The sequence below is a fragment of the Camelina sativa genome, chromosome 13, assembly GCF_030686135.1.
Source record: "Camelina sativa cultivar CO46 ecotype springtype chromosome 13, ASM3068613v1".
NCBI classification, from domain to species: Eukaryota; Viridiplantae; Streptophyta; class Magnoliopsida; order Brassicales; family Brassicaceae; genus Camelina; species Camelina sativa.
In genome coordinates this window covers 23,379,508-23,404,516 of record NC_141892.1, presented here as the reverse complement: position 1 = coordinate 23,404,516, position 25,009 = coordinate 23,379,508, and the positions used below count along the sequence as shown (strand labels likewise).

The 25,009-nt window shown below is 36.0% G+C and overlaps 6 protein-coding genes across 9 annotated transcripts; 3 read left to right on the top strand and 3 right to left on the bottom strand.

The window, feature by feature from the left end:
* Positions 1 to 3,075: 3,075 nt before the first annotated feature.
* Positions 3,076 to 6,139, bottom strand: LOC104737276 (transcription initiation factor IIF subunit alpha). 2 transcript variants are annotated; one of them, XM_087482162.1, is made up of 10 exons: positions 6,004 to 6,139; positions 5,668 to 5,851; positions 5,441 to 5,593; positions 5,203 to 5,348; positions 4,646 to 5,022; positions 4,440 to 4,558; positions 4,157 to 4,288; positions 3,845 to 4,051; positions 3,481 to 3,705; positions 3,076 to 3,355 (listed from the first exon to the last, which is right to left on the bottom strand). In XM_087482162.1, the coding sequence occupies exons 2-10, from the start codon at positions 5,836 to 5,838 to the stop codon at positions 3,263 to 3,265; spliced, it is 1,623 nt and encodes a 540-aa protein (XP_087338288.1). In that variant the 5' UTR covers positions 5,839 to 5,851; positions 6,004 to 6,139; the 3' UTR covers positions 3,076 to 3,262. The 2 variants fall into 2 exon arrangements, with proteins under 2 accessions (XP_087338288.1, XP_087338289.1); XM_087482163.1 differs by having other exon boundaries at positions 3,481 to 3,702.
* Positions 6,140 to 11,519: 5,380 nt separating this feature from the next.
* LOC147929892 (putative E3 ubiquitin-protein ligase ARI16) lies at positions 11,520 to 13,637 on the top strand. 3 transcript variants are annotated; one of them, XM_087480459.1, is made up of 3 exons: positions 11,520 to 11,722; positions 11,826 to 12,630; positions 12,728 to 13,637. In XM_087480459.1, the coding sequence occupies exons 2-3, from the start codon at positions 11,828 to 11,830 to the stop codon at positions 13,428 to 13,430; spliced, it is 1,506 nt and encodes a 501-aa protein (XP_087336585.1). In that variant the 5' UTR covers positions 11,520 to 11,722; positions 11,826 to 11,827; the 3' UTR covers positions 13,431 to 13,637. The 3 variants fall into 3 exon arrangements, with proteins under 3 accessions (XP_087336585.1, XP_087336586.1, XP_087336587.1); XM_087480460.1 differs by having other exon boundaries at positions 11,545 to 11,718; XM_087480461.1 differs by having other exon boundaries at positions 11,596 to 11,722; positions 11,807 to 12,630.
* Positions 13,638 to 15,105: 1,468 nt separating this feature from the next.
* LOC104737274 (uncharacterized) lies at positions 15,106 to 16,366 on the bottom strand. The gene is made up of 2 exons (XM_010457409.3): positions 16,030 to 16,366; positions 15,106 to 15,509 (listed from the first exon to the last, which is right to left on the bottom strand). The coding sequence occupies exons 1-2, from the start codon at positions 16,255 to 16,257 to the stop codon at positions 15,351 to 15,353; spliced, it is 387 nt and encodes a 128-aa protein (XP_010455711.1). The 5' UTR covers positions 16,258 to 16,366; the 3' UTR covers positions 15,106 to 15,350.
* A 98-nt stretch (positions 16,367 to 16,464) lies between these two features.
* LOC104737273 (uncharacterized) lies at positions 16,465 to 18,774 on the top strand. Its single transcript, XM_010457408.2, has 8 exons — positions 16,465 to 16,773; positions 16,877 to 16,970; positions 17,499 to 17,618; positions 17,700 to 17,748; positions 17,898 to 17,997; positions 18,134 to 18,195; positions 18,292 to 18,350; positions 18,439 to 18,774. Exons 1-8 carry the CDS (start codon positions 16,622 to 16,624, stop codon positions 18,541 to 18,543), a joined length of 741 nt encoding a protein of 246 aa, XP_010455710.1. The 5' UTR covers positions 16,465 to 16,621; the 3' UTR covers positions 18,544 to 18,774.
* Positions 18,775 to 19,580: 806 nt separating this feature from the next.
* LOC104737272 (uncharacterized) lies at positions 19,581 to 20,544 on the top strand. The gene is made up of 2 exons (XM_010457407.3): positions 19,581 to 19,828; positions 20,051 to 20,544. Exons 1-2 carry the CDS (start codon positions 19,814 to 19,816, stop codon positions 20,324 to 20,326), a joined length of 291 nt encoding a protein of 96 aa, XP_010455709.2. The 5' UTR covers positions 19,581 to 19,813; the 3' UTR covers positions 20,327 to 20,544.
* A 185-nt stretch (positions 20,545 to 20,729) lies between these two features.
* LOC104737271 (E3 ubiquitin-protein ligase UPL5) lies at positions 20,730 to 24,442 on the bottom strand. The gene is made up of 3 exons (XM_010457406.2): positions 22,373 to 24,442; positions 21,303 to 21,895; positions 20,730 to 21,215 (listed from the first exon to the last, which is right to left on the bottom strand). Exons 1-3 carry the CDS (start codon positions 24,129 to 24,131, stop codon positions 20,952 to 20,954), a joined length of 2,616 nt encoding a protein of 871 aa, XP_010455708.1. The 5' UTR covers positions 24,132 to 24,442; the 3' UTR covers positions 20,730 to 20,951.
* Between the last annotated feature and the right edge of the window lie 567 nt (positions 24,443 to 25,009).

The following is a 25,009-nucleotide window of genomic DNA, read 5'->3' as shown; positions in this document are numbered from 1 at the left end:
ATGACAAATATATATTTTTGTAGTTAATTAAATTACAGTACAACCTCTGTAAATTAATAATGTTGGGACCAAGACAATTTATTAATTCATACTGATATTAATTTATCTATAAATTAATAATTATTATTTTACAGTGTAAATTAATAATTATTAGTTTATAGATATACTTTCGAGTACAAAATTTTTTTTATAGATATACTTTTAATTGTTTAAATTTTTTAGATTCATGAATTGAGATAATATTAGCAAAATAAGATTTAACTTTTAGATGTTTGTAACTTTTATGGTATTGAACAGAGTTTTTAATATTTAGAAAACATTATTGTCAATAAATTACAAAATCACTTATACACATGACATAAATCCAAATTTATGAATGATAAAATCAATTATAGTACTTTAATATTCTATCTAATTATCAAAATATATATGATGCATATCTAGAAATTAAAAACTTTTAAAGTTTTTAACTATTTTTATGATATATTATAGAATATTTATATCATTATAATTTGAAAATACAACATAACAATTGTTTTATAGATATAAGCTTTAAGAGAAACATACATTATTATATCATCATATATGTATATATATATATTTACATGATTATTAATTTATGATATTATTGGGATCATATTTTACATGGAGATTTCAAAAAAAATTATTAACTTATTATTTTATCAAATTTTGTTACTTTTTACATTGGCCTAACTTTGGACTAGCAAAATTTAGTGTTGGATAAGGATTTAAATAGACATATTTATGGAGAATAATTGTGTTTAATTTCTAAATTTAGTGTGTTTAAATATAATTACAAGGCATTGTGATCCCAAAAAGGGATATTGGGTTTTAAGGCAAAACAATTAAGGGGTAGTTGGAAATAAAAGATCACTAAAAAAAGTTTTGTCCATATACACATTTTCTTCAAAATTGTCATTTTTACCTAAATACCCACACAAATTAAGAAATCTTAATTTAACAAGTTTTAAGAAGTGAAATATAAGAAAATATGTAGATATACAATTATAGAGGCAATATAATTTTATAAGTTATTTTTTATAGATAAAATTTGATATAAAACATTCAGAAAATGTTTTCTACTGTTCTGAAAATACCAGATTTTGTATTATAACATTTTGTACATGTTATACTAATTTCAGAAAAGGTTTTTGTTCTAAATAGTTTAGTTGTCCGAAATTCAAAAATCTACAATATTGAGAGTATGTATTCTACGATTTACTTTATGTTCTAAACTTTTTAGTATAAACCTTCTAGGATTTCATCTATGCTCTGAAAACGTTAGAAGATGTTTTATTTCTTTTGCTCTATCTCTGAGAAAATTAGTATATATATATTACAGAAATATAGAATCTATACTCTAATTTTTTTAGATTTCACTAAGTATAGGAAGTGAATATTTGAAAAAGAAAACTAAATATTTATGTAAGATCGTATTTGTTCGATTTTGGTGGAGTCTCCTTCACTCGTGACATGGACATTGCTTTATCCCTTAGGACAATCGTTTTCCCGACAGCATGTCAATACAATACAGTACAATGTACTCATACAAGAATGCCAACAAACGCAGTGAGTAGGTGGCTTATCTACAAGCTGGAGCCGGTGTAGTAGCTGATAGTGACCCGCAGGACGAACACTTTGAGTGCGAGAACAAAGCTGCTGGTCTTGCTCGAGCCATTGACTTGGCCGAATCTGCATTTGTTAAAAAATGAATGTGGCCAAGAACATAGGCTTTCTTTGTTATCGGGAAGTGCTTTTGGCTCAAGAATATCTCTAGGAATCTTATTATACGACAATGTTATCCGGAAGTGCTTTTGTCCTATTATATTGTTTTGGCATATCGAACAAACACAACTGATGAAAACTCTAGTCCACAAAAAATTAGATTACAAGTTTGAAGACCGAAACATTGAGTAGAGGTCACTGAAAAACCTTTTGTTTTAGAACCCCTGACTTTTCGGACTGTAATGCCTTTTGTGAGTAAAGAAAAACCTTTTCTTTCGTCGAGTACCTTGTGACAAAATTGAAGCGAGGATGTGGAAAAATTTATCTGTTGAGCTGAGGCCGCCTCATAGCTTTTCAAGACACGTAAAATAGCCCCGCATTCTTCCTTAGATGTTGTACCAAAAAACAAGTTATTATCCACAAACAACAGATGAATGATAAGGGGACATTTATTAGCCACCTTAATGCTTGTGATCAACTTATCCGTCTCCGCCTTCCAAACTTTAGCAATGAGAACCTCTGTACATAGAATGAACAAATAGGGTGATAACAGGTCCCTGCCTTAAACCCAGTGCTCGTTTAGTAAGTTCATACGGTTGCCCATTCAGTAAAACCCGATACTCCACCGAGGTAACACAAAAAATAATCCAGGAAATCCATCTCTTAAACCCATTTTCCAAAGCACCTGCTCAATAAAAATCCACTCAACCCTATCATACGCCTTACACATATGTCTTTATGGCCATAAACTTTTATTTGTAATATTGATTAGTTCGTAGTCCATGAAACATTTTTAGAGCGATCAAAATATTATCAAAAATCAAACGGCTTGGGACAAACACCGATTGAGTCTCCGAAATAAGTCCTGGTAGCACCAGTTTTAACCTTTGACATAATTTTTTTGAAATAACCTTATATCTCACATTACACAAACTAATCGGCCATAACTCCGCCATCTGAATTGATTTCTCTACCTTCGGAATTGTGGTTGATTTCTCTACCTTAGGAATTAAACAAATATGCGTTGTGTTCAAACGCTTGTCAAAGTAACCCTGATCAGAAAACGAATTAACCAAAAAGAGGAAGTACATTTTTACAACACTCCATGCCTTATGATAAAGTAAAGTTGTCATCCCATTCATTCGGTCCTGGAGCTTTATCGATGCATCATAAACAAAGCAACAAAGCTGCCCTGACCTCCTTTAAAATTTTAATTGGTCAATGCTTATTTATATTTATTGTTACTATGAAGTTAATAAAAGTTACAAAAAAAAATACGAAAACAGCACCAAATTTTTTTTTTTTTTAATACTGAATAGAAAGCAATAATTTTGGAGAAAATAAAAAATCGTTCCGAATCAAACATTTTAAAATCAAGAAATGACAAACATTCTTACTTGTACCACTGTCATAATATTAGAGATCTTGAACTACCAACAAAAAAAATATATATATGGGAGATCTTGAAAATATTGAAAGAAAGAGTTAGCTGTGAAGTAATATATAGCAACGTCTCTCATTTTTCTCTCAGGACGACGAAGTTTTGAGAATTAGCGTTCTTCTGTATCTTTGAGATCTTCCTCAGAATATCGGCAAAAGCAGTCTTGTCCTGTAATAAGTAACACAACAAGAATCAGTATACCCTCAAGATATCAATAACCATAATATGGTCAATTCATTCAACACGGCATTAGACTAGGAGGCTCCTAGAGAAAATTAGATTAGATCTTTTACCTCTTTGGTCTTAAGTCTTGCCTTAAACCTGGAAACAAGATCCTGTGTAGTGACTTGCTTCTTCTCCATCAGAACTGCCCGTATTTCGTCTTCAGTTACAGGCCCGGTCGCAGCTGAGGATGATGCAGGAGCTGAAGCTGGTTCAGCTTTCACTGATTTTGTTGGTGTGTTGGATTTTGAAACTGTGTTTGTTCTCTCTTCCTTCACTGAAGATCTCGGATCCTGCTTTACAGTGATTACAAAAACATGTTAGTTAGAAATCAAATGACAACAGAAGCGATCAATCCTCCTTACTTCATATGCTTTCACCTCATCCATAGATTGATTATTTCAAACATAGCATAAACACGACCAAGTATCTTACGTTTTCAGTCTTCACTTTCTTTTGAACAGAGCTGCTAGGCTTTTTAGAATCGCTTTCTAGTTTTCTCTTTCCCTTAGATGGTTTTGCAGGAGGTGTTCCACGAGCAGGTCCAGATGGTGCAGGTTTTGCAGGTGCAGTTTCAACAGGTTCTTCTTTCGCCACCTCCTGTTTTAAATTCGTAACTGGACTAAAGTTTGTCTCCTCCTCCTAACATTTGCGTGTGTATTCATAACCAGTTAAGATGAGTCAGCTTTGAAATTTGAACAATTTGTTTAAGTAAGTAAAATCTGTCAAAAATTGAAGAGGGCTTACCTCTTCTGAATCATCATCATCGTCTTCGTCAGATTCATTCAAACCATTAGACTTACCGAGCAGTTTCTTTAACTCTTTACCAGATTTACTCAACCCTCCCTCCTCTTCTTCGTTTTCTTCATCATCTTCATCCTGTAAGGGAAGTCAAAAGAAAGTTACAACCTCATAGAATGTTAAAGACTCAACACTCCAGTATTTAATAAACATTGAAACTTGGATAACATATAAAACTGGGATTGCCATAAGAGATTACTATACTCAGTTTCAGAGGAAATATACAGACCTGCTTTATTTCTGGAGGAGCAGGAATTTCAGGAGCCAGAAGGTCTTCACGTTCCTCAGGATCATTACCAACTGCTTCATCATCATCGGTGAAAATTTCCTCATGCTCCCAGTCATCCCCTGAATGAATCAATATATACAGACATTTTATCATTTTTACTAATAGATATGAAGAACAATCCTGTACATCTATAGATTACTACTCACCCTTCTCAATGTCATCATCATCCATATCAAGGTCACCACCCCTTGGATTTTCTTCATCATCATCATTACTCTTTTTATTAAGCCCAAGTCTACTTTTCCGTGATGCCTCTTCCTCTTCATCTTCGTCCCCTCTATCAGAGACATTTCCTTCTTCTTCATCACCCCCTGAAGACTTTTTACGACCCCTGCCACCACCTCCACTGCTTCCACCGGCCTCTTTGTCATTATCCACTTCTCCAAATAACGCAGGACCATTATTAGCAGCTTTCATCATCCACCTTTGATACCCATCAGCCGTCTTTCTACGATTCTTCATCTTCTCTTCCGCTTCTTCCAATGTAAGTTGTTTATACTGTGCCACCTTGTTGAAGTTATACCTAACACAATAGTAGAAAATTAAATGAAAAAAAAAACAGTCTCAAATGGTTAACAAACTTGATCCATCGAAATACATCTCGTGTGAACTATACCACAATAATCTTCCTTTAAAAGACTCCAAAAACACTAATAGAGAAACATATCAACAGAAGAAAACTATTGAATTTGTTTCTCCATACCAAGAACCAGCAGGGATCGCAACAAACTCTTTATTCTGCATCACTAATAGATAGTAAGTTGCAGACTGAGAGCCTTCAAGCTGTCCTTGATACTGAAACTGACCAGTCTCATCTTCCAAGATCCAAGGTTTGTTCTTTAACTTCTCCTACAAAAAAAAAAAAAAAAAAAACCACATAAGCATTGTAAACAAAAACCACCATAAATTGATTGGGGATTAAAGAACCAACACACACTAACCCTTTGTGCATCAGTATACTGACGACCTTGTGGTATATCTTTACGAAGAGACCATTTATTCTCAGAGCTTTTCTTGAAATTAGGAAGACCAGTCACAAATCTACCAATGAAGTAGTTCTTATCCGTCGGTGCCGCCGCACGAACGTTATATTCCTGAACCAAAAAACAAAAAAAAAAATCAACAAAACGAAACTTTTCCTAGCGGAATCATCAGAAACTAAACTAACCCGAATCAAACGTGTGAGGACGGTTCCACAATCGAGACACTTCGCTTTATTCTCAGCCATGGTTTTACCACACTTCAAACACAAGGTCATGTGTCTGCAAGAGCTTCCGTACAAATCGGATTGTGATTGACATCCTATACAAGCCGGTTTCAATTGCAAACAGTACGACATAATCGTCTTCCTTCTGAATAAATCGCGTAAAAGGGAAACAAAATTAGGGTTTCCCCCGAATTCAGATTGCGAAGATCACGAAGATAAAATAAAATAAAAAACAGAGCAATCGAAAGCTTAAGCGTACGATTTCGTGTTCGTAACTTTTAGGGTTCCTTATTTTACCTTTCGGATTTTGAGATCGCTGAATTCAGAATTTGTGTTAAAAGATCTGTAATAAGAGTTTAATGAGGTCTGTTCTGAAGAGGAGGTTATATATACTATTGAGAATTAGAGAGAGGCAGGCTTACATGTATGTAATTAGTCAGATTTGCCCTCTGACAAAGATGACCGTCATAAAGATTATATAATTAGGATTATTATTTTTTTGGTCCCAACTTTTTTTTTGCCATCTGAAATTTTATTAATGAACTAGCTTTAGTATCAAAGTGAAATACAAAACCCAAAAGAGAGAAACTTAAACCGCGGACGACATAAATGTCTCCGGTGTCTAAACCAGCGGAAAATGAGAATTCTCCGGAGTCTAAATCCTATCCAAGAGAAAAAAATACTTAAAACAAAGCCGAAAAACTCAAACCTAAAACGAAAGAGGACGAACCCGTAAACTAAAAGCATAAGCTACTAGGCTTACATCTTACAAAATACTAGTCTTAAGATGCAAGAAAACCTCTTCTCTGAAGCACAAACAAAAGAGATTTATCAAGGGTGTCCACGGCCAACCTCAAGATAACAACAACCTCCTCCTATCATTATGAGAGCCAATCTCTCGAAACCAGAACATAAATCTTCATAATCCGGCAAGCAAAGACACGAACACACTTCCAGATGCGACGTCGACGACCACTGCGTCCTTTTACGTCTAGGTAGAAGACTTCAAAGCGCGATCAGATCTATCCAGATCTGCAAAGCAGAGACAAGGACCGAAGTCTAACCTCTCGAATAAACTGAACTCTAAAGAGAACAAAGAATTGTCGAGACAGCTATCATCCACAATGAGCAACAAAACATGAGAAGAGCCTACTGCAAACTTAGAAGACTAGCATATCTTCCATCAAAACGAAGCCCATGCTTATAAAGGGAACGAACCATTTGGGAAACAAAGGTTGGGAGAGTAGACCAAGGGTGAGAGGAAAGGCAAAGGCTGGGCGGGTAACGCAATCACAGCCAAACAAAACTGACGGCTTCAAGACGATGAGATGAACATGAATGGTAACTACACAAGGGAAGGATCAAGCAAAGAAGAAACATTAGTCTTCGAGTCGCACCGTGGATCTACCAGATCCGGAAATTACTAACATCTTCTCTGCAACCACAAACCCAACAGAATTACCGCTCCAACCGCATCCACAAACACCACAATCGAAACTCCAAACAAACCAACAGATTTGTCCAACCTCCTCCACCATAAAGAGAATCTTGACTCTGCCTTCCTCCCTTGGGAAGATAACCTTGCATTCGTCCAACTTCCTCCACCATGAAAAGAACCTTGGCTTTGCCCTCCTCATGTGTGGAGAGAACATGTTCACGTCTTTTAGCTATCTCAAAGTGGCATGCTCCAATAACCAATGACACTAAAAGCCCTTTTACAACATCACAAAATCTTTTGATAGTAACTAATGTTAATTTTTCCAATCTATTTGTGGAAGTGTCTTTGACACATCATGATGTAGCCTCTGTCTCCAAGCTCATATGGTTATATCAAAAACGGTTTATAAATTTCCAACCTCTTCCACCATAAACAGAACCTTGGCTCCGCCTTCCTCCTTTGGAGAGATAACCTTGCATACGTCCAACCTCCTCCACCATGGAGAGAACCTTGATTCTGCCTTCTTCATGTGTGGAGAGAACATGTTCACGTCTTTTAGTTATCTCAAAGTGGCATGCTCTGGCAACCAATGAAACGAAAAACCCTTTTCCAACGCCACAAAATCTTTTGATAATAACTAATGTTAAATTTTCCAATGTATTTGTGGAAGTTCTTTGACACCTCCACCATGGAGAGAACCTTGGCTCTGCCCTCCTCATGTGTGATATGATTCTCTCAAGGAATCGGCACCTTCGAGTTGGTAGATAGAGACACCTTGATTCTACAGACGATGATACCTCAAGAATAAGGATGGTGGAAAGAATGGTTGCACAAGAGTTACGGAAAGACTCTTGATATACCAGTTTGATCTTTCAACCTCGCACCAAAAAGATCGGATCTCTCAGCCTTGCACCAAGGAGATCGGGTTTTGACTAGGTTTTGACTATTGGAATCACACCAAGTAGTCGGTTTTGATTGTTGGAATCACACCAAGCAATCGGTTTTGTTCACAAAGAACAAAAAAGAATCACTCTCAAAGAAAAGAAAAGGTTTTGATAAAAAGTTGGATGATTATTTTATTGCTCTTGCATGAGTTTATATAGGAAAAGAAACTTGGTAACAAAGGCAAGTATTAACTATTATTGAAACTAAAAACAATAAAGATAGATAGTTGAATGAAGATTCAACTTTTGGTGCATTTATCCTTTCCTCCAAAGTGACTCTTGGTGCATGTATCTATATTTTCGTCACTCCTCTTTGACCAAAATAAAGTTGAATGAAGATTCAACTCTTGGTGCATGTATCTATATTTTCCTGCATCTCTCGATTCTTCAATGCCTGGTCTATTAATGTTTGTTTTGCATTTGGCTTCATTACATCGACTGTTGTTCTCTCTAAGCACCTGCTAATGCTGAAGCTGCGACTTCTCCTCTGTTTTAGAATATGTAAGAGGAAGAAAAAGGAGTGTTGGTGGCATTACCTCATAAATCAGGCATGAGGAATCGAATGATTCAGTAGAGGTATCAATCAAATTGGGTCTTTTAATGTTGTTTCTGTCTGTGTCTTTCTCGCTGAAACTTTGGTTGTTGTTGTTATGCAGGGTCAGGTTGCTTCTGTGGATATTAAACTATCGAGAAGAAGTTTGCAAGTGGAGTTTACTTGCAATTCATGTGGAGAAAGAACTAAGCGGCTTATCAATCGACATGCTCATGAACGTGGCCTTGTCTTTGTCTAGGTGTGTCTTTGATTTTGCTTCCCAATTTGTGCACACCACATGTTTTCTTAATTGTCCAAGAGAGATGCTTTTGGTTGGTTAATTGCTTTTATTATTCCTTTTGCAGTGTGCAGGATGTCTTCAGTATCATAAACTGGTTGACAATCTTGGTGTCATTGTTGAGTACGACTTCCATGAAACCTCCAAGGATTTGGGTACCGAGCAAGTTTGATATACGGCTATGTCGAATGTTGAATTCTTTTTTTTTTGTTCATTCTCTCAGATATGTTAGTTTAGGTATGATATAAGAACTAGAAGTAAGCTATTTTCCATAAAGAATACAAAAGAATATATTATTTTTGAATCAATGTGTTGGTATACATGGGGAAAAATGTAGCTGCTCTGGTTGATACATACATGATAGAAATTTTAGGCTGTCATAGCCAGTAGACAGAGAGTTCCCAGTGCAGTATTGACCCACATTCCTACTCTTCCTTCTAGCTGATTCAATGTAGTTCCTCCATTCTGTAAACCAGAATTTAAAGAAAGTTATAATCATAGAAGCATGACAGTATGAAATTGTTGTTCTTTCAAGATTGTTGTTCAGTACGAAATTTGTTTTATCATTTTAGATAATTAATAAACAAAATTTTAAAAAATATTATTTAAATGGTTGAGCAACTTTATTTGGGGTACTCTAGTGGAGAAATAATTTTATCTACGTTATAACTTTTAAGTGAGTTGCTTTAATTAATTTAGTATTAATTATATAATTAATTAATTTCTGAGCAAGTTAGGAGAGGGACGGGAGTAATGATGCTCTTAGAGACACCATACGGGGTCAATATTATATTGGTTACGTTTTTTTTTCTTCCTTTACTTCTCATTCTCTTTCCATTCAATCAAAACGATGAAAAAGTAGGAAATCAATACGATCGGGGTTCTGATCGGTTTCCAGAAACAAGTGATCTAAAACCTAATTTTTTTCACTGGGAGGTTCCCGAAGATGGCGGAATCCGAATCTCAGATCTATCACGAACGACAACGATTGCAATTTTTCTTATGTTTCTCTCCGTACGTTGTTGAATACCCATCAAGTGTGGAAATGTATCTAGTACATGTCTTGTAGTTTGAATTTGCTCCACTTATGAGTTTTGGAACTAGTGATCTTCATGTCTCAGTATACATTCTTTGCGTCTATGAGTAGGACTGGTATGCTAAATCTATGAGTAGACTTGATGAAGTAGCTTTTGTTTTCTTTATCGTGCTTTTGCAATTTTGAATTCTACCATCTATGTTCAGCATCTAATAACCAGCTAATCAATCTATCATTGATTATGTGTGTTGTTGGAAATGTAGGATCAGAGTCTTCGTGAAAGTGATAATCGAACGTATTGGCTTGGAAGGAATCATAAAATCATTGATTGGTTATTATATGAGAGGTCTTCCATCATTGTTCGATCTGAGAAGGTCAAGGATGAGATCGTTCTTGATGGTAATGACATTGATCTTGTCATGATCTGTTAAAAACTTATATATTGTATGTTACGTTATGGAACCATGACTGACCGAAGAAGTGATGATAGGAGACAAGAATATCTAAGGTTTGGTCGGAGAAGAGACAGAACAAGTGTAGAAGTATTGTAGGGACCGAGCTTGAGATACAACCATTTTGCATGTATTCTTCAAAGTTGGGTTTGTAATCACTTTTGTACCACTTTGCCTCTTTCAAAAACGTTTAACACATATCTGCCCACTAGAGAGACACAATAAATTTATAAAGATATTCAGAGAATAAATATATAAAGATTCATACAATTGAAAATATTATTTCACAAAAGTAAAAAGAACCCTCCTAACTTGAACCAGAGTTCTTGATTAACCCAAAAGCAACCAACTTTGGGCATGTTCTTTTCATCCAAATGAGCATCAATTGTACATATGAATACACTATGTTATAGTGTTCGGTTCGCAACAAGGAATCCATCGCTCTCATAATCCGATTATTCAGTCAGTATAATTAGTCAGAAAGTTTATTACAAAAAGTAGTCTGACACAATTGTCAAAAATGAGTTTCAACTAGGTCTAGTCCCCATGGGGGGTGGGCAGGAGTGCGACGGTCCAAGACTCTTTTTTTTGAAAAAAATTATATACACAAAACCATAAAAAGAAAAAAAGAGGATTTGTTAATAACTATAATTGCATTTATTTGTTTTATAATATATGGTTTTGTGTATATAAATCTTTTTAAAAAAATCTGGTTATTTAAAATTTTCAAAATAAACTCACTTATAATTATAAACACATCGTCATCTTCCTCGTAGATATCATAATAATCTTTAACCACGGGATTTAGTGTGACTTTAAACGTTATCTGTAAACTTTCACTCGGTTTTGACCACATATCAAATTTTATTATCTCTAGAAGGTAATTGACAATGTATAATCCAAAGAAATCTCATCTTTTAAGAGAAAAAGATTCTTGGTCGACACGCGGCAACTTAAGAAAAATAGTTTGACGGCATTAAATTTACTTTAGATTTCTTTCTCAAATGAAACTTTAATAAGTTCTTATTTCAAAGTAAAGACAATGTTAATTGATTAACAAAAAAACAGAAATTAATGATAAATTTGATTACTGAAATTTGCTAAAAATACAGTAATTTTTTCTTTAGATTATTGTGAGTCAACAACTTTTCCAGTTTCGTATATAAATACTTCTTGCTAGCTTGTAGTCTCATATACTCATCATCAGTGTTTCTTTCAGTTCCAATCCTTATCCTCCCTTTCTTTTTGAGTTGATTTTGTTACCTTGATCCCCAAACTACCATAAACCTTATTCTTCCCGTTCAATCCTTAGGTTGGTTAGTAACTACAAAATCACCTCTATCGATTTAACAAAATATCTTCTTTCGGTAACTCTTAAGTTTTAAATTATAAATCTTTAGTTTTTTTATTTCTCTGCAGCAATGGAAGCCGATGGTCAGAAATACTCTGTTCTCGTGAAAACCGAAGTTCGTGAAAAGATTATGGAAGAAATCAATCTGATCTCGGAAGTCTTCTCGGTGTCAAAGTCTGATGCAACCGTGATCCTAGTCCGTCTCCGTTGGAACTCGTTCAAGGCTTCAGATCTTCTTGTTGACAACAAGGATAAGTTTCTGGCGGAGCTAGGGCTGGCTCGAGTTCCTATTTCCAACTCTTCTTCTGCAGGTCGTGAGACGACTACCCTTCCTAATGGTGATGGAGATTACTTAGTCTCGACGCCCTTTTGCTCACACAAGTTTTCAACAACTTGCTGGAGTGAATATCTCAACGATGCTCTGGTGAAGAACAAAGAGGAGACAGGACTCATCATCTCTTGCCTTAACCAAGGCTGTGTCGCCTCTGTTGGACCCGATACCATCGAGAAACTGCCTGACACAGTGAAGGAGATGCACGAGGGATGGCTTCTCGAATCCTTCATGGAGTGCCATAAGGCAACCATCCAATGGTGTCCTGCATCGGATTGTGAAAACGCCATACTGCTTGAGGAAGATGCCGAAGTCGATTTCGGTGTGGTCTGTTTGTGTGGCCACACCTTCTGTTGGACATGTGGCCTTGAGTCACACCGTCCGATGGACTGCAAGAAAGCATCAATTTGGTCGACGGACCTGTTGGATCAGTCAAGGACCGTTTCTTGGATCCATGCAAACACCAAACGCTGTCCCAACTGCAGAAGTCCTGTGCAGCAGAATGAGGATCCTGATTACAAGCTAATGGAGTGTATCTGCAGGTTTGGTTTTTTTTTTCATTTGTATGTTCAAAAACATTTGCAAAGATTAGATCTTTAAACTCACATTATTGTTTTCCTTATAACTGTTATGAATCAGGTATAGCTTCTGTTGGGTCTGCTTACGCACTGCGCAAGAGCATAATGGGAACTGGAATTGTGTTCCAGTGGCTGGTCCAGTGGGGGAATCTTCTTCACGTGAACTCACTCAGATCTACCGCCTGAATATCTGGGAGGCACGCCAGAAGGAAATGGAGAATGCTAAGTCCAATCAGAGATTCGTAGAGGACAACTTCATTCCGAAACTAGTGGAGAGATGCGGAGTGAGCGAGCTGGACATAAGGACAGTAAAAGAAGCAGAGATGCTAATTGTTCAGTGCAGGCAGGTACTGAAGTGGAGTTGTGTGTTCGAATACTACATGACGGAGGAGTATGGTAGCACGAAGATGCAGTACCTGGGACACCGACGAGATCTAGCGAGCATAATGGTTTGGAATCACGAAATGACTCGACGTTGGGTTATACAGAAAGCCCTCGACGAAGGAAACTTCACTTGCTTAAAGCACAAGTTGGAAACCAGTACAACAAACACTGGTAACCACTTCGATGGATTCGTCAAGAATCTTGAAGAAGGAATGCCAGAAGTGTATGGGGATGGACCGATCATTCGCTGGATCAACTGCCGTAAGTGCGAGTTTCAAAACCGATATGTTGATAAAGAGTGCCAGTTGTGCTATGCCCCTCTGGAATCTCCGGAGTCTTCTCATGTGGCAGGTCCTGATGACCTTGGAAAAATGGATTGAGACTTGAGTCATCAGTAACGGACATTTCTTCATCAGTGGTTGATGATGATGCTGGTTTCGTTTTATGTTCTCTTGTGTCGTTGTTCCTTTGTTTGGTTTAAGAGTCTTGTTGCATTGGTCTTTTTATGTCTTTTGTTGTTGTTGTCATATTGTTAATTTTCTTGTGTTATCAAAAAAACTGTTTAATTTTTATAATTTTTTTTATAATTATAGTTTTACATTATTAATTTTTGTTTAAACAATTTTTTTTTTGTTTTTTTTGTCATAATCAAATCACTCCTATTAAATATTAACTTTTATATATGTCAAAATCTAAGATTAATAACTTGACACGTGTCAAAATTCAGTTAATGGCTAATTTTCAAAATCCAACTTTAGATAATAAGATTTCAGTAATTTATATTATAAAGTCACGAGATAAATGTAAAATATTAGTAATATCATATATTCGATTATATTTTATGGAAATATTCAATTTACATTTTATTTTTAATTTACCATACTTTAAAAAAATACGGATTCAATACATTCTAAAACAGTTGATATAATTTAATTTGAACACCTAAAACCATCATTAGCCCAGCACCGCTCTCAACGTTCCTTTAAAAAAAATATATTATTTTTATGACAATTAATTGTAGTCATTCAAAAGTTGACACATGTTGATATTTGTTGAGAATCGTTGCTTCCACGAGCAACAGAAAAAACAATTCTCTTCTTACTGAACCAAATAATGGATTTTTAATTTTGTTTTTGGGTTTCATTTATAAGAGTAACTGTGAGAGCATCTCCCAGTAATGTGTGAGAGCATCTTCCAGTAATAATGCTCTAAAAGACTAATGATAATGGGTCCATTTGGAGAGTAGTTAATGATAATAGGTCCATTTGGACACAGGGAACCGTAGCATGGGGGTGGACGTCTAATCTTTTTGCCATCGCTAGGCTGGGACTGTTATTGGAGAGATGATTTCTAAATCCATATAGAATTGTAAATTCTAGAAATCAAAACACATGGATTTTGAAATAACATGTTCTATCCTTGGATTTGAACCCTTCTATTTTACACTTTCAAATCCATTCAAATCCATTTAAAACATACTCTGGATTTTGAAATCCAAAAACAAATCATTAAAGGGGTGTATCCAAACCATGATTTTGGAGAATTTGATGGTATTTAGGAAATTTAGAATTTTGATAGATTTTAGGGAAGTTCATATAATTTTCTGTAAAACTATGAGATTTGAATTTCTGTATTTTTATCTAAACAAATCCTCTAAAATCCTAAAAATTATTAAAATCCTAATCCACTAAACTATTTTGAATAACAATAGATTTTTAAATCATCAGTTCAATAACAATAAATTTTAATAGACTTTTCAAAATCCATGATTGAATAACATAGAATTTGTAAATTTCACACAAATCACTTAAAATTGAATAATTTCACACAAATCACTTAAAATTAAATACACCAAGTTATTAATCACTTTCTTAAACAACTAACAATGTTAGCTCACTAATTAACTCAATATACCTAAATGAGTGGGGAAAAAAATCGATTTAAAGTATGCTTTCTTTTCCTTACGGAAAATTATTTGTATTCGCATATTGATTCTTCAATACTTATTATGTCTCCCTCCTTGAACGAACAAAAAATTAAAATCACCAAACCAACAACCAAAATCTAAGAAACTCAATTTCAAAATCATTGTTCTTGTTCAAAGATGCATTAGCACCAACACAAAATATCAAATAAATAAAAGCACTACAAATCTTCAAAATGGGACAGGAATTGTTCATGTTTTTGTTTTTTTTCTCATAAGCTAAAAAGATGCACAAAACTCCACTTCAGTCAAAGCCACACACCGTAAACGGAGAGAGACCCATCATTCATTCATTCAATCATACCCACCAAAAGTATTAGATGAGGAGCTTCTCAATAGCATCCTTGAGGTGCTGAATTTGAGTTTTCAACTGACTAGCCTCGTTTGATGTAACCGAACAGGCGATAACAGGCCTTGTTACACCACATGCTCTTCCAAGGGCTTGCTTTGATGGCACAAACACATAGGGCACATTCTGCAAACAATTCAAAGACAAAGACAGTGAACAAAGTTAGTTACACAGAGACTCAAGCTTGTTAAACAGATTTGTTAAAACACATATGCATCCAAATTTAAGGATGCAACAATCACATCCTTGGTTTCCTTGTCAGCTTAACATTTCATGAATCAACAGAGTTTGATACCCAGAAACTAAAGTCCTGAAATTTCAAATCCCAAGACCAAGAACCACAGACTAAACTAATCACATCAGCTATGTTAATACAGAACAAAAAGAGTTTCTTAATACCTAAGAATCTTGAAATGATTCAGTCTCTAACATTCAAAAACCAAGATCTACACAGCTATCAATTAGTTTAAGTGATTGCTAAATCAGAACACAATCTATAAATTAGAGTCTAATAGACCAAAAAATCTCAACTTGTACATCATACGAAGAAGATATACAACAAGTAAACATATTCAAAAAATCTCCAGAGCCAAAGAAACTACTAATTGAGATTCATAAGAAGGATAAGACGGGGGAATCAATTCACCTTATCTTCAGCAAGAAGAGGAAGATGGAGAAGAATCTCAAGAGGCTCAGCATCAGCAGCCATAACAACGAACTCAGAGATACCACGGTTCAATGTCTTTGTAGCTTCATTAGCTCCCTTCTTAAGCTGTTTGTAATTCGTAGCTTGTTGAACAAGATCAAGAATCGTTATCGCTAGCTGAGCATCAGCTAAAGGGTAAGCCTTAGGGTTTACTGCTTCTACCGTCATCTTCTTCTTCTGCGTCTCTTAGGTTCTGAGTGTTTTTAGAGTTGAGAGAAGAAGGAAGCGACGACAAGAAGAAGAAGAATAAGCTTAGGGTTTTATGTTTGCCAACAACAACGAATTAGGGTTTTAATTCGTATTGTGAATTGTCATTTTTGCCCCTCTACAACACTTCCGGCTGAGTCAGAAGGTTTCACATTTTTTTATTTTTAGTAAATAAAAATAATTCCACTTGATTTATCTGATTGCTCAGACAATTCTCTCAGATCGTGTTTTTTGCTTTCATCGGATCGAAACAGAGAGAAGAAAGAAGAAGAAGATCTCAAAAGAAGCAGAGACGAGAGAATTAGGGTTTAGGAGAGGAGCTTCAATGGCGGAGGATCTGGTTCTTGATACGGCGATCAGAGATTGGGTTCTGATTCCTCTCTCAGTTGTGATGGTTCTTATTGGTATTTTGAGATACTTTGTCTCTAAGCTTATGCGTTCTTCTCCAACTCCAGATGCTAAGATGGTTAAAGAAGGGTGAGTTTGTTCTTCTTCCCCGTTCTATGGAGAACTGTGATCTATATATATATATATATGTGTGTTGTTGTTAGCTGATTTGATTTTGATTTTGGTTTTCTAGGCAAGTTGTAATCAGAGCTCGTAATCTTAAAGTTGGTGCTAATTTCATCCCGCCGAGATCATTTCGTACTCGGAGATTCTACTTTACTAACGAGGTATTTGAGTTTTCAAAGAAAGTTTTGACCTTTCGTCTCGTCTTTGGTTTCTAATTTTGAGATTTTCATTGTGTGATTCCTTTGAAAGCTTGGTTATTTTTTTTGTGGGTTAGTCGTGAGTAGCTCATAACCTATGTAGATAGCATCTTTGTGGTCTTTGTTTTTAGGTTCTGCTTAGCTTTGTTCATCAAAGGTCAAAGCTTTTTAAATGGATAGAAACATTCCAATGTGTAAAAGGGTTATGGGGTCGTGTTAACCTGGCAGTGTTCAACCATTTGAATTGTGATCATTTGTATAGAATTAGTTACCTTTCTTTGTACCCTTGTGTGCTGCTAAGCTCGGTGTAGTTAGTTATTAGTTTTGTGCAGTGTAGCTTTGCACGAGGAAAGCTTTTTATTGCCTCTTGTCTTTCTTATACTGTCTCTTTGTTTTGCTTGTGGGAAATGGAAGTGAACAGCTCAATTGTTTCAAATGAGTGTTTCTATGGATATGGAATGTGAGAAATATGTGTCTTTTTGCTTGTTGTAGGAGAATGGTTTGCTACATGTTCCCAAGGGAGAAGCTCCAAATCCACAAGCTGCTATGTTTTCTGATCCTAACATGGCCATGGATATGATGAAGAAGAACCTTTCCATGATTATTCCTCAGGTAGATTGAATCTGAAAATTTTCTTCTATCTTTTTGCATTACTGGTAATATTAGAAACTGATATCACTTTCAATTTTGCAGACTCTCACTTTTGCATGGGTCAACTTTTTCTTCTCTGGATTTGTCGCAGGTTCACTACCCTAAACAAAGTTTTTGTCCTTGTTTTTTTTCTCTCACTTGATAAACTGCAATCATAACTGTTTCACTGTTATGATTAACTAGTCTCCGGAAAGTTTTAACAATCCCATAGCATCTGAGTCTTCTTCGTTTATCTTGCAGCCAAAATACCGTTTCCATTGACTCAAAGGTTCAGATCAATGCTACAGAATGGCATTGACTTGAGCACTGTTGATGTTAGCTACGTGAGTAGTCGTTCTTGGTAAGTTTTCCCTCCTTTACATAAAGGATTTTCTGTTATCTCGGTCCTCTCCAACTTTTCGATATGCCGATCATAGTTGCTTCTGAATATTGATTGCCCTTTCTCTTGTTTCATGAGTTATTCTGTCACTTTTCAGGTACTTTTTGAACTTGTTTGGATTAAGAGGCTTGTTCAGTCTAATTCTCGGAGATGAAAATGGTTAATTTTCGTATCCTAACTTTTTCACACTAATTTTCTCACATATCTCTACAGTAACATTTTTGCCATAATGGTATCCTTTTGCTTCTTATGCAGCCATTGATGACACACAGCGTATGATGCAAATGGGTGGGTTTGGATTTGATGCATCAAAGGTAATCAAAATATCTAAGTTTAACCTTATGTATGATCATTCTCAAGTCACTTTCTGAATCTGTATCATTGCATTGTAACTTTGATCAGAGCCTGGGTGCAGAGAAGGATGGTCTCGACATAATTCAACACGAATGGGCTCTACCTCGATTTGAGCAGCGCGCAGAATCCGTATTAAGAAAACTCGTGAAGTAGAGAGACATATGGTTTTCAGACGATCAGATCTGGTTTACTTCACTCAGACGTTGAAAACGTTCAAACTCTGTAGAAATATCCATTTGAACCCGAATCTTAACCAGTTGTTTCTTATGTTTCAGCTTTCAGCTAATAGATTCTGCTTCAGTTTTTTCTATTTCTTTTTTATTGTAACTTGCAAAAAACTCTCTTTATAAAATTTTCTCCAAATAGTACTATTTATTGCCGGTATGATTTGGTTTGGTTTACTGTGTATTACGAGAACGGAATGCTTCGATTTAGTTTGGTAAGGATAAAACAAATGGTTTGCTAGTAGTGGCTCGAATCACATAATAATAACAAAACTTTTTATATTGGTAAAAACCAGATTTGATGCTAAACACTCAGTCTTGGTTCTCTTGAAAGAAAGAGTATCAGAATAAAATAGCAAAACTAGCAAAAGCAAGAAAAGAATCGAATGATTCGTTTTGTAGTATTATAAAGCTCGGTTGAATATCAAAACATGGGAGAACTTGAAAGCAATGGATGGACCAAAGAACTTGAAGGAATAAAGATTTTATAATAAACAGAAGTGACGTGAGGTAATTAAACTTCTAAAGTAGAAAAAAAGGACGAAAAGGAAAGCATAAGAACGACAGATGGGTGTCATCAGTCATCTATACATATGTCTAAATGTACCACACACACACACACACACACAAAATAGTGTGAACCAACTCATTATCAAAATTTTATTTTATTTGGACATTGTTGTTATACTCACATCAAAGTGTTCTTCTATTTAACTCTGTTTGATGTACTTTTCAAGTGATGTTTAAAGATTAGATTCGTTTCTTCATGAGTGATAAAATCATCGTTTGTATTATGATAAGATCTAATGATGATATTAGTAGACATCAGAAACAAATTTAACTTATAAAAAGATATCAAAATTTTGTGGGAAATATAATAAAATTTAGTACATGATAGATAAAGACGGGTAACAGATATTTGTTCTCCACGAGCCAAAACATCGACACTTCATCACAAGGTACTTTACTTTGGACACTTTGAGCTCTTACCTGTAAATATGACACATCTGTCATCATCCATATGCTTCAACAATTTTTATTTATTTATATGTTTTTTTTGAACTTTTTGAAGATCAAGTCTATAAATACCATCCTTCTCTTCTTCGCCAAACTCACTCACAAACCTATCAATTCTTTTCTAAACTCACACATACTTCAATATTTTTTTTGTTCCTAGTATTCATATTCAGAATCTCCAAATGGCTGGTGTTGAGGTATTTATCAATTTCTTTTTTTATCCATTTGTAAATTTCATACTCATGTCACATATGTACAACTAACTAAACTTAACCGTATTTTCAGACAACTAAACATGTGTGTTAGTGTAATAATATCTATTGTTTAATAGTCCATCACCATTAGTTGTTGGTTGATCTGTTAATCCTCTCTATAAAGGCTGATTCATGATGTAACGCTCGATTGATTACTTACTGCAGGTTGAGAAAATAGTACCAAACACAGAAGAGAAGACAACAACAACAACCGAGCCAACCACCCATACGCCTAAAGAAACCGTTCACACAGATGACTCAGCCACCGCGGTCGAAGTTGAAATCAAAGGAGAAGAAGCACCAAAGGTAGAGAAAGAAACGGAAGAAACCGAGACAGCTCCAGTTACAGAGGAGAAACCAGTTGAAGTTCCAGCAGCTGTGGAGGAGAAAGATGTTAAACCGGCTGCAGAAGCTCCGGCTGTTGACGGCAAGACAGTTTAAAAAAGAGCTTTTCTACCTATGAGAATATTTTGTTTCCTCTTAAATCCTAATATAAGGTGATGACTGATGAGCTTCGATTATAATAAGATTACTAAGGTGCTAGTACGATTCATGTAATATAATATGAGTTTATTTGTCTATCATGAGACCATTGAGGTGGTCTTAAAAAGTTTGATGTTTGTTTGGTCAATAATAATACAAAAAAGCTTTATACTGTTCTTGTAGATCTAATTTCTTTTACTTAAACAAAGAAATGTCACAGATAACCAAACTACAAACGCATACACATATTTGCAAATCGAAGTTAATCACCCTAATGTTTATTCTTATTTACATGATTCGACATATCCAAACACACACCACAACAACACCAATAACAAAAGAGAGAACAAAAAGCCAAATATGTCAAAAGGATACTTTTTTTTTTACTTATATTTTACTCCTCGACATAAAATTAAATCATCCATTAAGTTAAGAAACAGAAGTTAAGAAAGGTTTCACCTTCCTCTCCCGGCCATAAACAGAGATATGACCACAACCCCTAAATCTATACACCAAAAGCACGAATCTACTAACCCCTAATTAGAGATAGATAGAAAGAGAACGAGATTACTTTGATAACTCGTCACCATTTACCGAAACTGGAGCTGACATGATCTTGAGCGATGAGTCTTAGGCGTTGTTCCATGAGACTGATCGACGGGTATTTTGGTATACAGAGACGGTAAAAGCAAGTATGAGACATTGGAAGATGATCATTAGCTTCATATAATCTGTAGATGTAAAGCTTTGATGATAATCCTCTAAAACCTTCCACCGGTACAAACTTATTCGATGTCCAAAAGAAGAGTATATTCCGCTGTTCTTCCTCTGTCATTTTCTTCAGAATCTATACAAAAATCCAATGAGGGGTTCAAAAATCAGAAATCCTAAGTTTAAAATTTGAGCAAAATAACTTGAGCTTTTTACTTATTACCTTCCAGAACCAGTCTATTTGGCGATCAGTCTCTTTGAATCCGTTGTACTCTGTATGAGCTTTCCAATCATCTATGCTTATCGCGTTTTCTCCTCCTCGAAGCATTCCATCGAGATCCTCTAGGTATAACCTCTTGAAAAAGGATCTGGGCGGTGCAGAATCCGAAAGCATATGATTGAAACCCCTGGAAAATTGTTTTACTTGCTCAACGATTGGTGTTGCAAATCGACGCTCGATGAGGAGATCGACGTATAGTTTCCTGTTCTTGCTGTTAACAGCCAGGGATTTCCCGCCTACACATAGCTCTATTAAATCCCTCTTTCCCAGCTCCTCGGTTTCCAACACGAATGTTAGACCAAGACCAGCGTTTGCATCGAAATACTCTGGATCCATTTCTAACACCTGTTTGCAGCTATTGTAGATGATTCGATCCGTGTCCTTAATATCTTCCAGAGAAATTTTCATTCCGGCCAATTGTAAGAAGAATACACGATCGAACAGCACACCCACTTGAACTTTGTGCATCAACGCCAAGGCAATCACACGACCCGTGAACTCGAAGAAATCAGGATGCAACGGATCCACCTTGGATGCTGAATATAAGACAATTAATCTAATATTATTGGATCAACATAGACAATAAAAATATCTAATTAGAGCAAATAGCGACATCTCAAAAGCTTTCTTTCTTGTTTCCAAGGCAGCTTCCAAATATTTTCAACTCAATGAAGCTTCAATTCAGATAATTAAGCAGGAAATGAAGTACCATTAGTCAAGCAATCATGTAAGAATTTAGGATTCTGATGAGTTCATCACTAATGATGACAGTACAATAATGGTTTATATATAAAGTGTATACTTGTGCATGTATACTTCACATAACCACCAAACAAATTACGAGCACAGTAGGAAAAACAGACTATGCAATACTGACAGACTAAAAATAAGTTCTCAGGATTCTAAGGAGAATGGGGATATCAGACAATAAGAAACTAGAGGCATGTTCAATTCACTTGTATCTAGGCTAGAGACTACATGAGAAAAGCAACATAACCTGGTACAAAGCTTACCCGGATTTGGAGAGAATCTTCTAAAATCATCAGCAGATCGAAGGAAGAGGGTATTGTTTGGATTGAATATCTCCTGACATACCAGATAGAACCATTCTCGTAGAACACCAGGACCTGTCGCTTCCTCATTCTTAAATTCCATGAACAGTCCACCATGAAGTCCTTCAGAGCTTGCGCCCGCTATGTATTCAAAAGATTCTGCTAACAAATTAGAGCGATCAATTAGCATTTCATGCATCTCATCAAAGTCTTCTTTCACATCAGGAAACAGCAGCATTGCCAAATGCCTCCTAGCTTCAAAGTTGGTAGATTCCTTGTACTCAAAGATCCATTGGTGGTCATCTCCTCTCTTTGCCAATTTCAGAATGAGGGTACAGAATGAAGCCTTATTTTTATTTAACATAGCAGCTAGCTGCCCCTTACCACCACGATAGAGGTTAGACATCGAATTGATAATCTTGAGAATAGCAAGATACTGAGACCATGATGAAGACGTAGCTTCACTGTTTCCAACTTCTTTGTCAGCCAGCGTAGATTCGACCCTGCACATACAAACGTCCATTGCACTCAGCAATGTTCCGAATAACCGATGGAGATGTCCGATCTCCGCCTCTAATACATTATTCCGCAGAGGTAAGACAATGGGAACCGGGTAGGCAACTTGGTATTCAATGGCCTTCCTCAAGTGTTGCCAAAAGGAAGATAATTTATGAAAGTCACTGAAACTAGGCCCTGAATTCTGGTGTAACTCATTCACCAAAAGACCAGTTAACTCAGTAAAGAAGGGGAAAATTTCCACCCCAACAGTCGTTAATCCATTACCCTTATTGAATACATCAGGGTTATCAAACGTTTCCAGCATTGAGCCCAAGGCGTTCCGGCAAGTAATATAGAGCTTCTGATCAGGGCAAACTTTCCTAAGCAATTTACAGAAGTCTAACACTATGGGTAAACAATGGTTCTGCTGAATCTTGGGCAACGCTGTGCAACTACTCAAGAAGAGCTTAACAGAACTTTTAGCACATGATTTGTTCCTTTCTAAGGAAGAAGCGTAGAGCATCACTAAAGCAGCTGGAACCGAAGAATTCGAGAAAATCCCCAAATAGTTGGCAATGTTGTGATCGTTCTCCGGAGGAATCATGGCAAAGAAGGCAACGAGCTTCTCGTTGATGTTGGAATGAACAGTTTCACCTTTGTACAATCTCGAGATTGTGTACATAATATCATCAATCGTTTGCCAAGCCACGGGATGCTCTGTACTCTGCATCCTAGCAACGAGGTGAAGCGAAGCGTCTTGTTCGATCGAGTAGTAAGCAAGCGAGTGTTCGTTCTGTAACTGCTTACCTTTGTAGATAACTCGCTGCTGAGCCGCCGGAATCTTCGTTTTACACTCAATCCTGTGATGGAGCTTCTCCACGGTGTCGTTTTTATCGGCGTGGATCACTATCGTTTTGCCTCCAGACATCATCCTCACAAAGATTTGTAACCGAGTCGACTCGGGGCGATTCGAGGAAGAACAGTCGTCGGCGGAAGACCGATCAAACCCGGAATTCTCACCGGATCTCCAGGAAACCGAAGTCTGCTGAGCCATGTGATCGGGTTCAGCCTCGTGTTTCTTCATCCTATGGCGATTATCAGGAGTCGACGACGAAGCGTCGAAATCGTCTAGTTTCCGTTTGAGATCGGTTCCAGCCACGGCGGAGAAAGATCGGTTAGAGTTATTGGTTGAATCGGCGGCTGATGAACGGCTTAGAGTCATCGAGAGACGAGAAACCCCTCTTTTAGCTCTCTCTCCCTTGGTTCTGGTTTGAGTTTAACCAAAACCTTATCCCAAAATCGATTGCTCCGGAAAAATAACCGTAACGGTGCGGTGAGGTGAGGAAGATGAAGAGATTAGAGTGAGAGAGAGAGAGGAGAAGATGATCGGAGGTTTCGTCTGGGTTTAACACAGAGAGATTACGGCTCTCTCTCTCTCTCTACGCCATTGTTAAAACAGACGTAATTATTTTTATTTTAATTATATTAATTGTGATTAGATGAATGTATTTGCTATGTGAAATTTATAGTATTACAATTAGAATCTCTGAATTTAAGTAATAATGCCATTTATGGTTAAAACGGTTCCTAGTTTACTCAGATACAGAAAAAAAGTAAGGACTTTTTTTTTTTTGCTTAATTACTTTCTTTGGTCTTTAATTACCAAGTCAATATTAACTTTATAGTTCCTACCAAAATAAAAATATTTACTTTCTAGTTTTATTTTCTCCCATATAAATGTTATAATCTCTATATAAAAAAAAGTTTTTTCTGAAAATACCAAAATATTTGTGTAATAATAATACTATAAAAATAATAAATACAAAAAGTTACTTTGAACAAGCAAACAATAAACTACTCGCGCGATGAAGTTTCTAGAGGCGCGTCACTTAGAAGTTTCTATACACGCACTATGCAGAATTCCTACACGCGCGATACACAAAATTTTAGTTAGAAACTTGTATCAATGTGAATTGTTGAATATAACATAAGTTTCAAAAAGAAAACTATATAAATGTTCATACTTATTTTACTAATCTATATACAACATATATTGTCTAATGTAACAATAAAAACATTGACAAATCAATAATTCAATAT

Bases quoted from the DNA above. Each gene is read 5' to 3' on its own strand.
- LOC104737276 (XM_087482162.1), bottom strand. From the start codon at position 5,838: ATGTCGTACTGTTTGCAATTGAAACCGGCTTGTATAGGATGTCAATCA. The intron at 5,594-5,667 runs GTTAGTTTAGTT...TTTTTGGTTCAG, and splicing joins TCCTCACACGTTTGATTCGG to GAATATAACGTTCGTGCGGC. The intron at 3,356-3,480 runs GTAAAAGATCTA...TACTTATTACAG, and splicing joins CAAGACTTAAGACCAAAGAG to GACAAGACTGCTTTTGCCGA.
- LOC147929892 (XM_087480459.1), top strand. From the start codon at position 11,828: ATGGAAGCCGATGGTCAGAAATACTCTGTTCTCGTGAAAACCGAAGTT. The intron at 12,631-12,727 runs GTTTGGTTTTTT...GTTATGAATCAG, and splicing joins CTAATGGAGTGTATCTGCAG to GTATAGCTTCTGTTGGGTCT.
- LOC104737274 (XM_010457409.3), bottom strand. From the start codon at position 16,257: ATGACGGTAGAAGCAGTAAACCCTAAGGCTTACCCTTTAGCTGATGCT. The intron at 15,510-16,029 runs GTGAATTGATTC...AATTGTTTGCAG, and splicing joins CTCTTCTTGCTGAAGATAAG to AATGTGCCCTATGTGTTTGT.
- LOC104737273 (XM_010457408.2), top strand. From the start codon at position 16,622: ATGGCGGAGGATCTGGTTCTTGATACGGCGATCAGAGATTGGGTTCTG. The intron at 16,971-17,498 runs GTATTTGAGTTT...TGCTTGTTGTAG, and splicing joins GATTCTACTTTACTAACGAG to GAGAATGGTTTGCTACATGT. The intron at 18,196-18,291 runs GTTAATTTTCGT...CTTCTTATGCAG, and splicing joins AATTCTCGGAGATGAAAATG to CCATTGATGACACACAGCGT.
- LOC104737271 (XM_010457406.2), bottom strand. From the start codon at position 24,131: ATGACTCTAAGCCGTTCATCAGCCGCCGATTCAACCAATAACTCTAAC. The intron at 21,896-22,372 runs GTAAGCTTTGTA...TCTTATATTCAG, and splicing joins AAGATTCTCTCCAAATCCGG to CATCCAAGGTGGATCCGTTG. The intron at 21,216-21,302 runs GTAATAAGTAAA...ATTTTTGTATAG, and splicing joins AAATAGACTGGTTCTGGAAG to ATTCTGAAGAAAATGACAGA.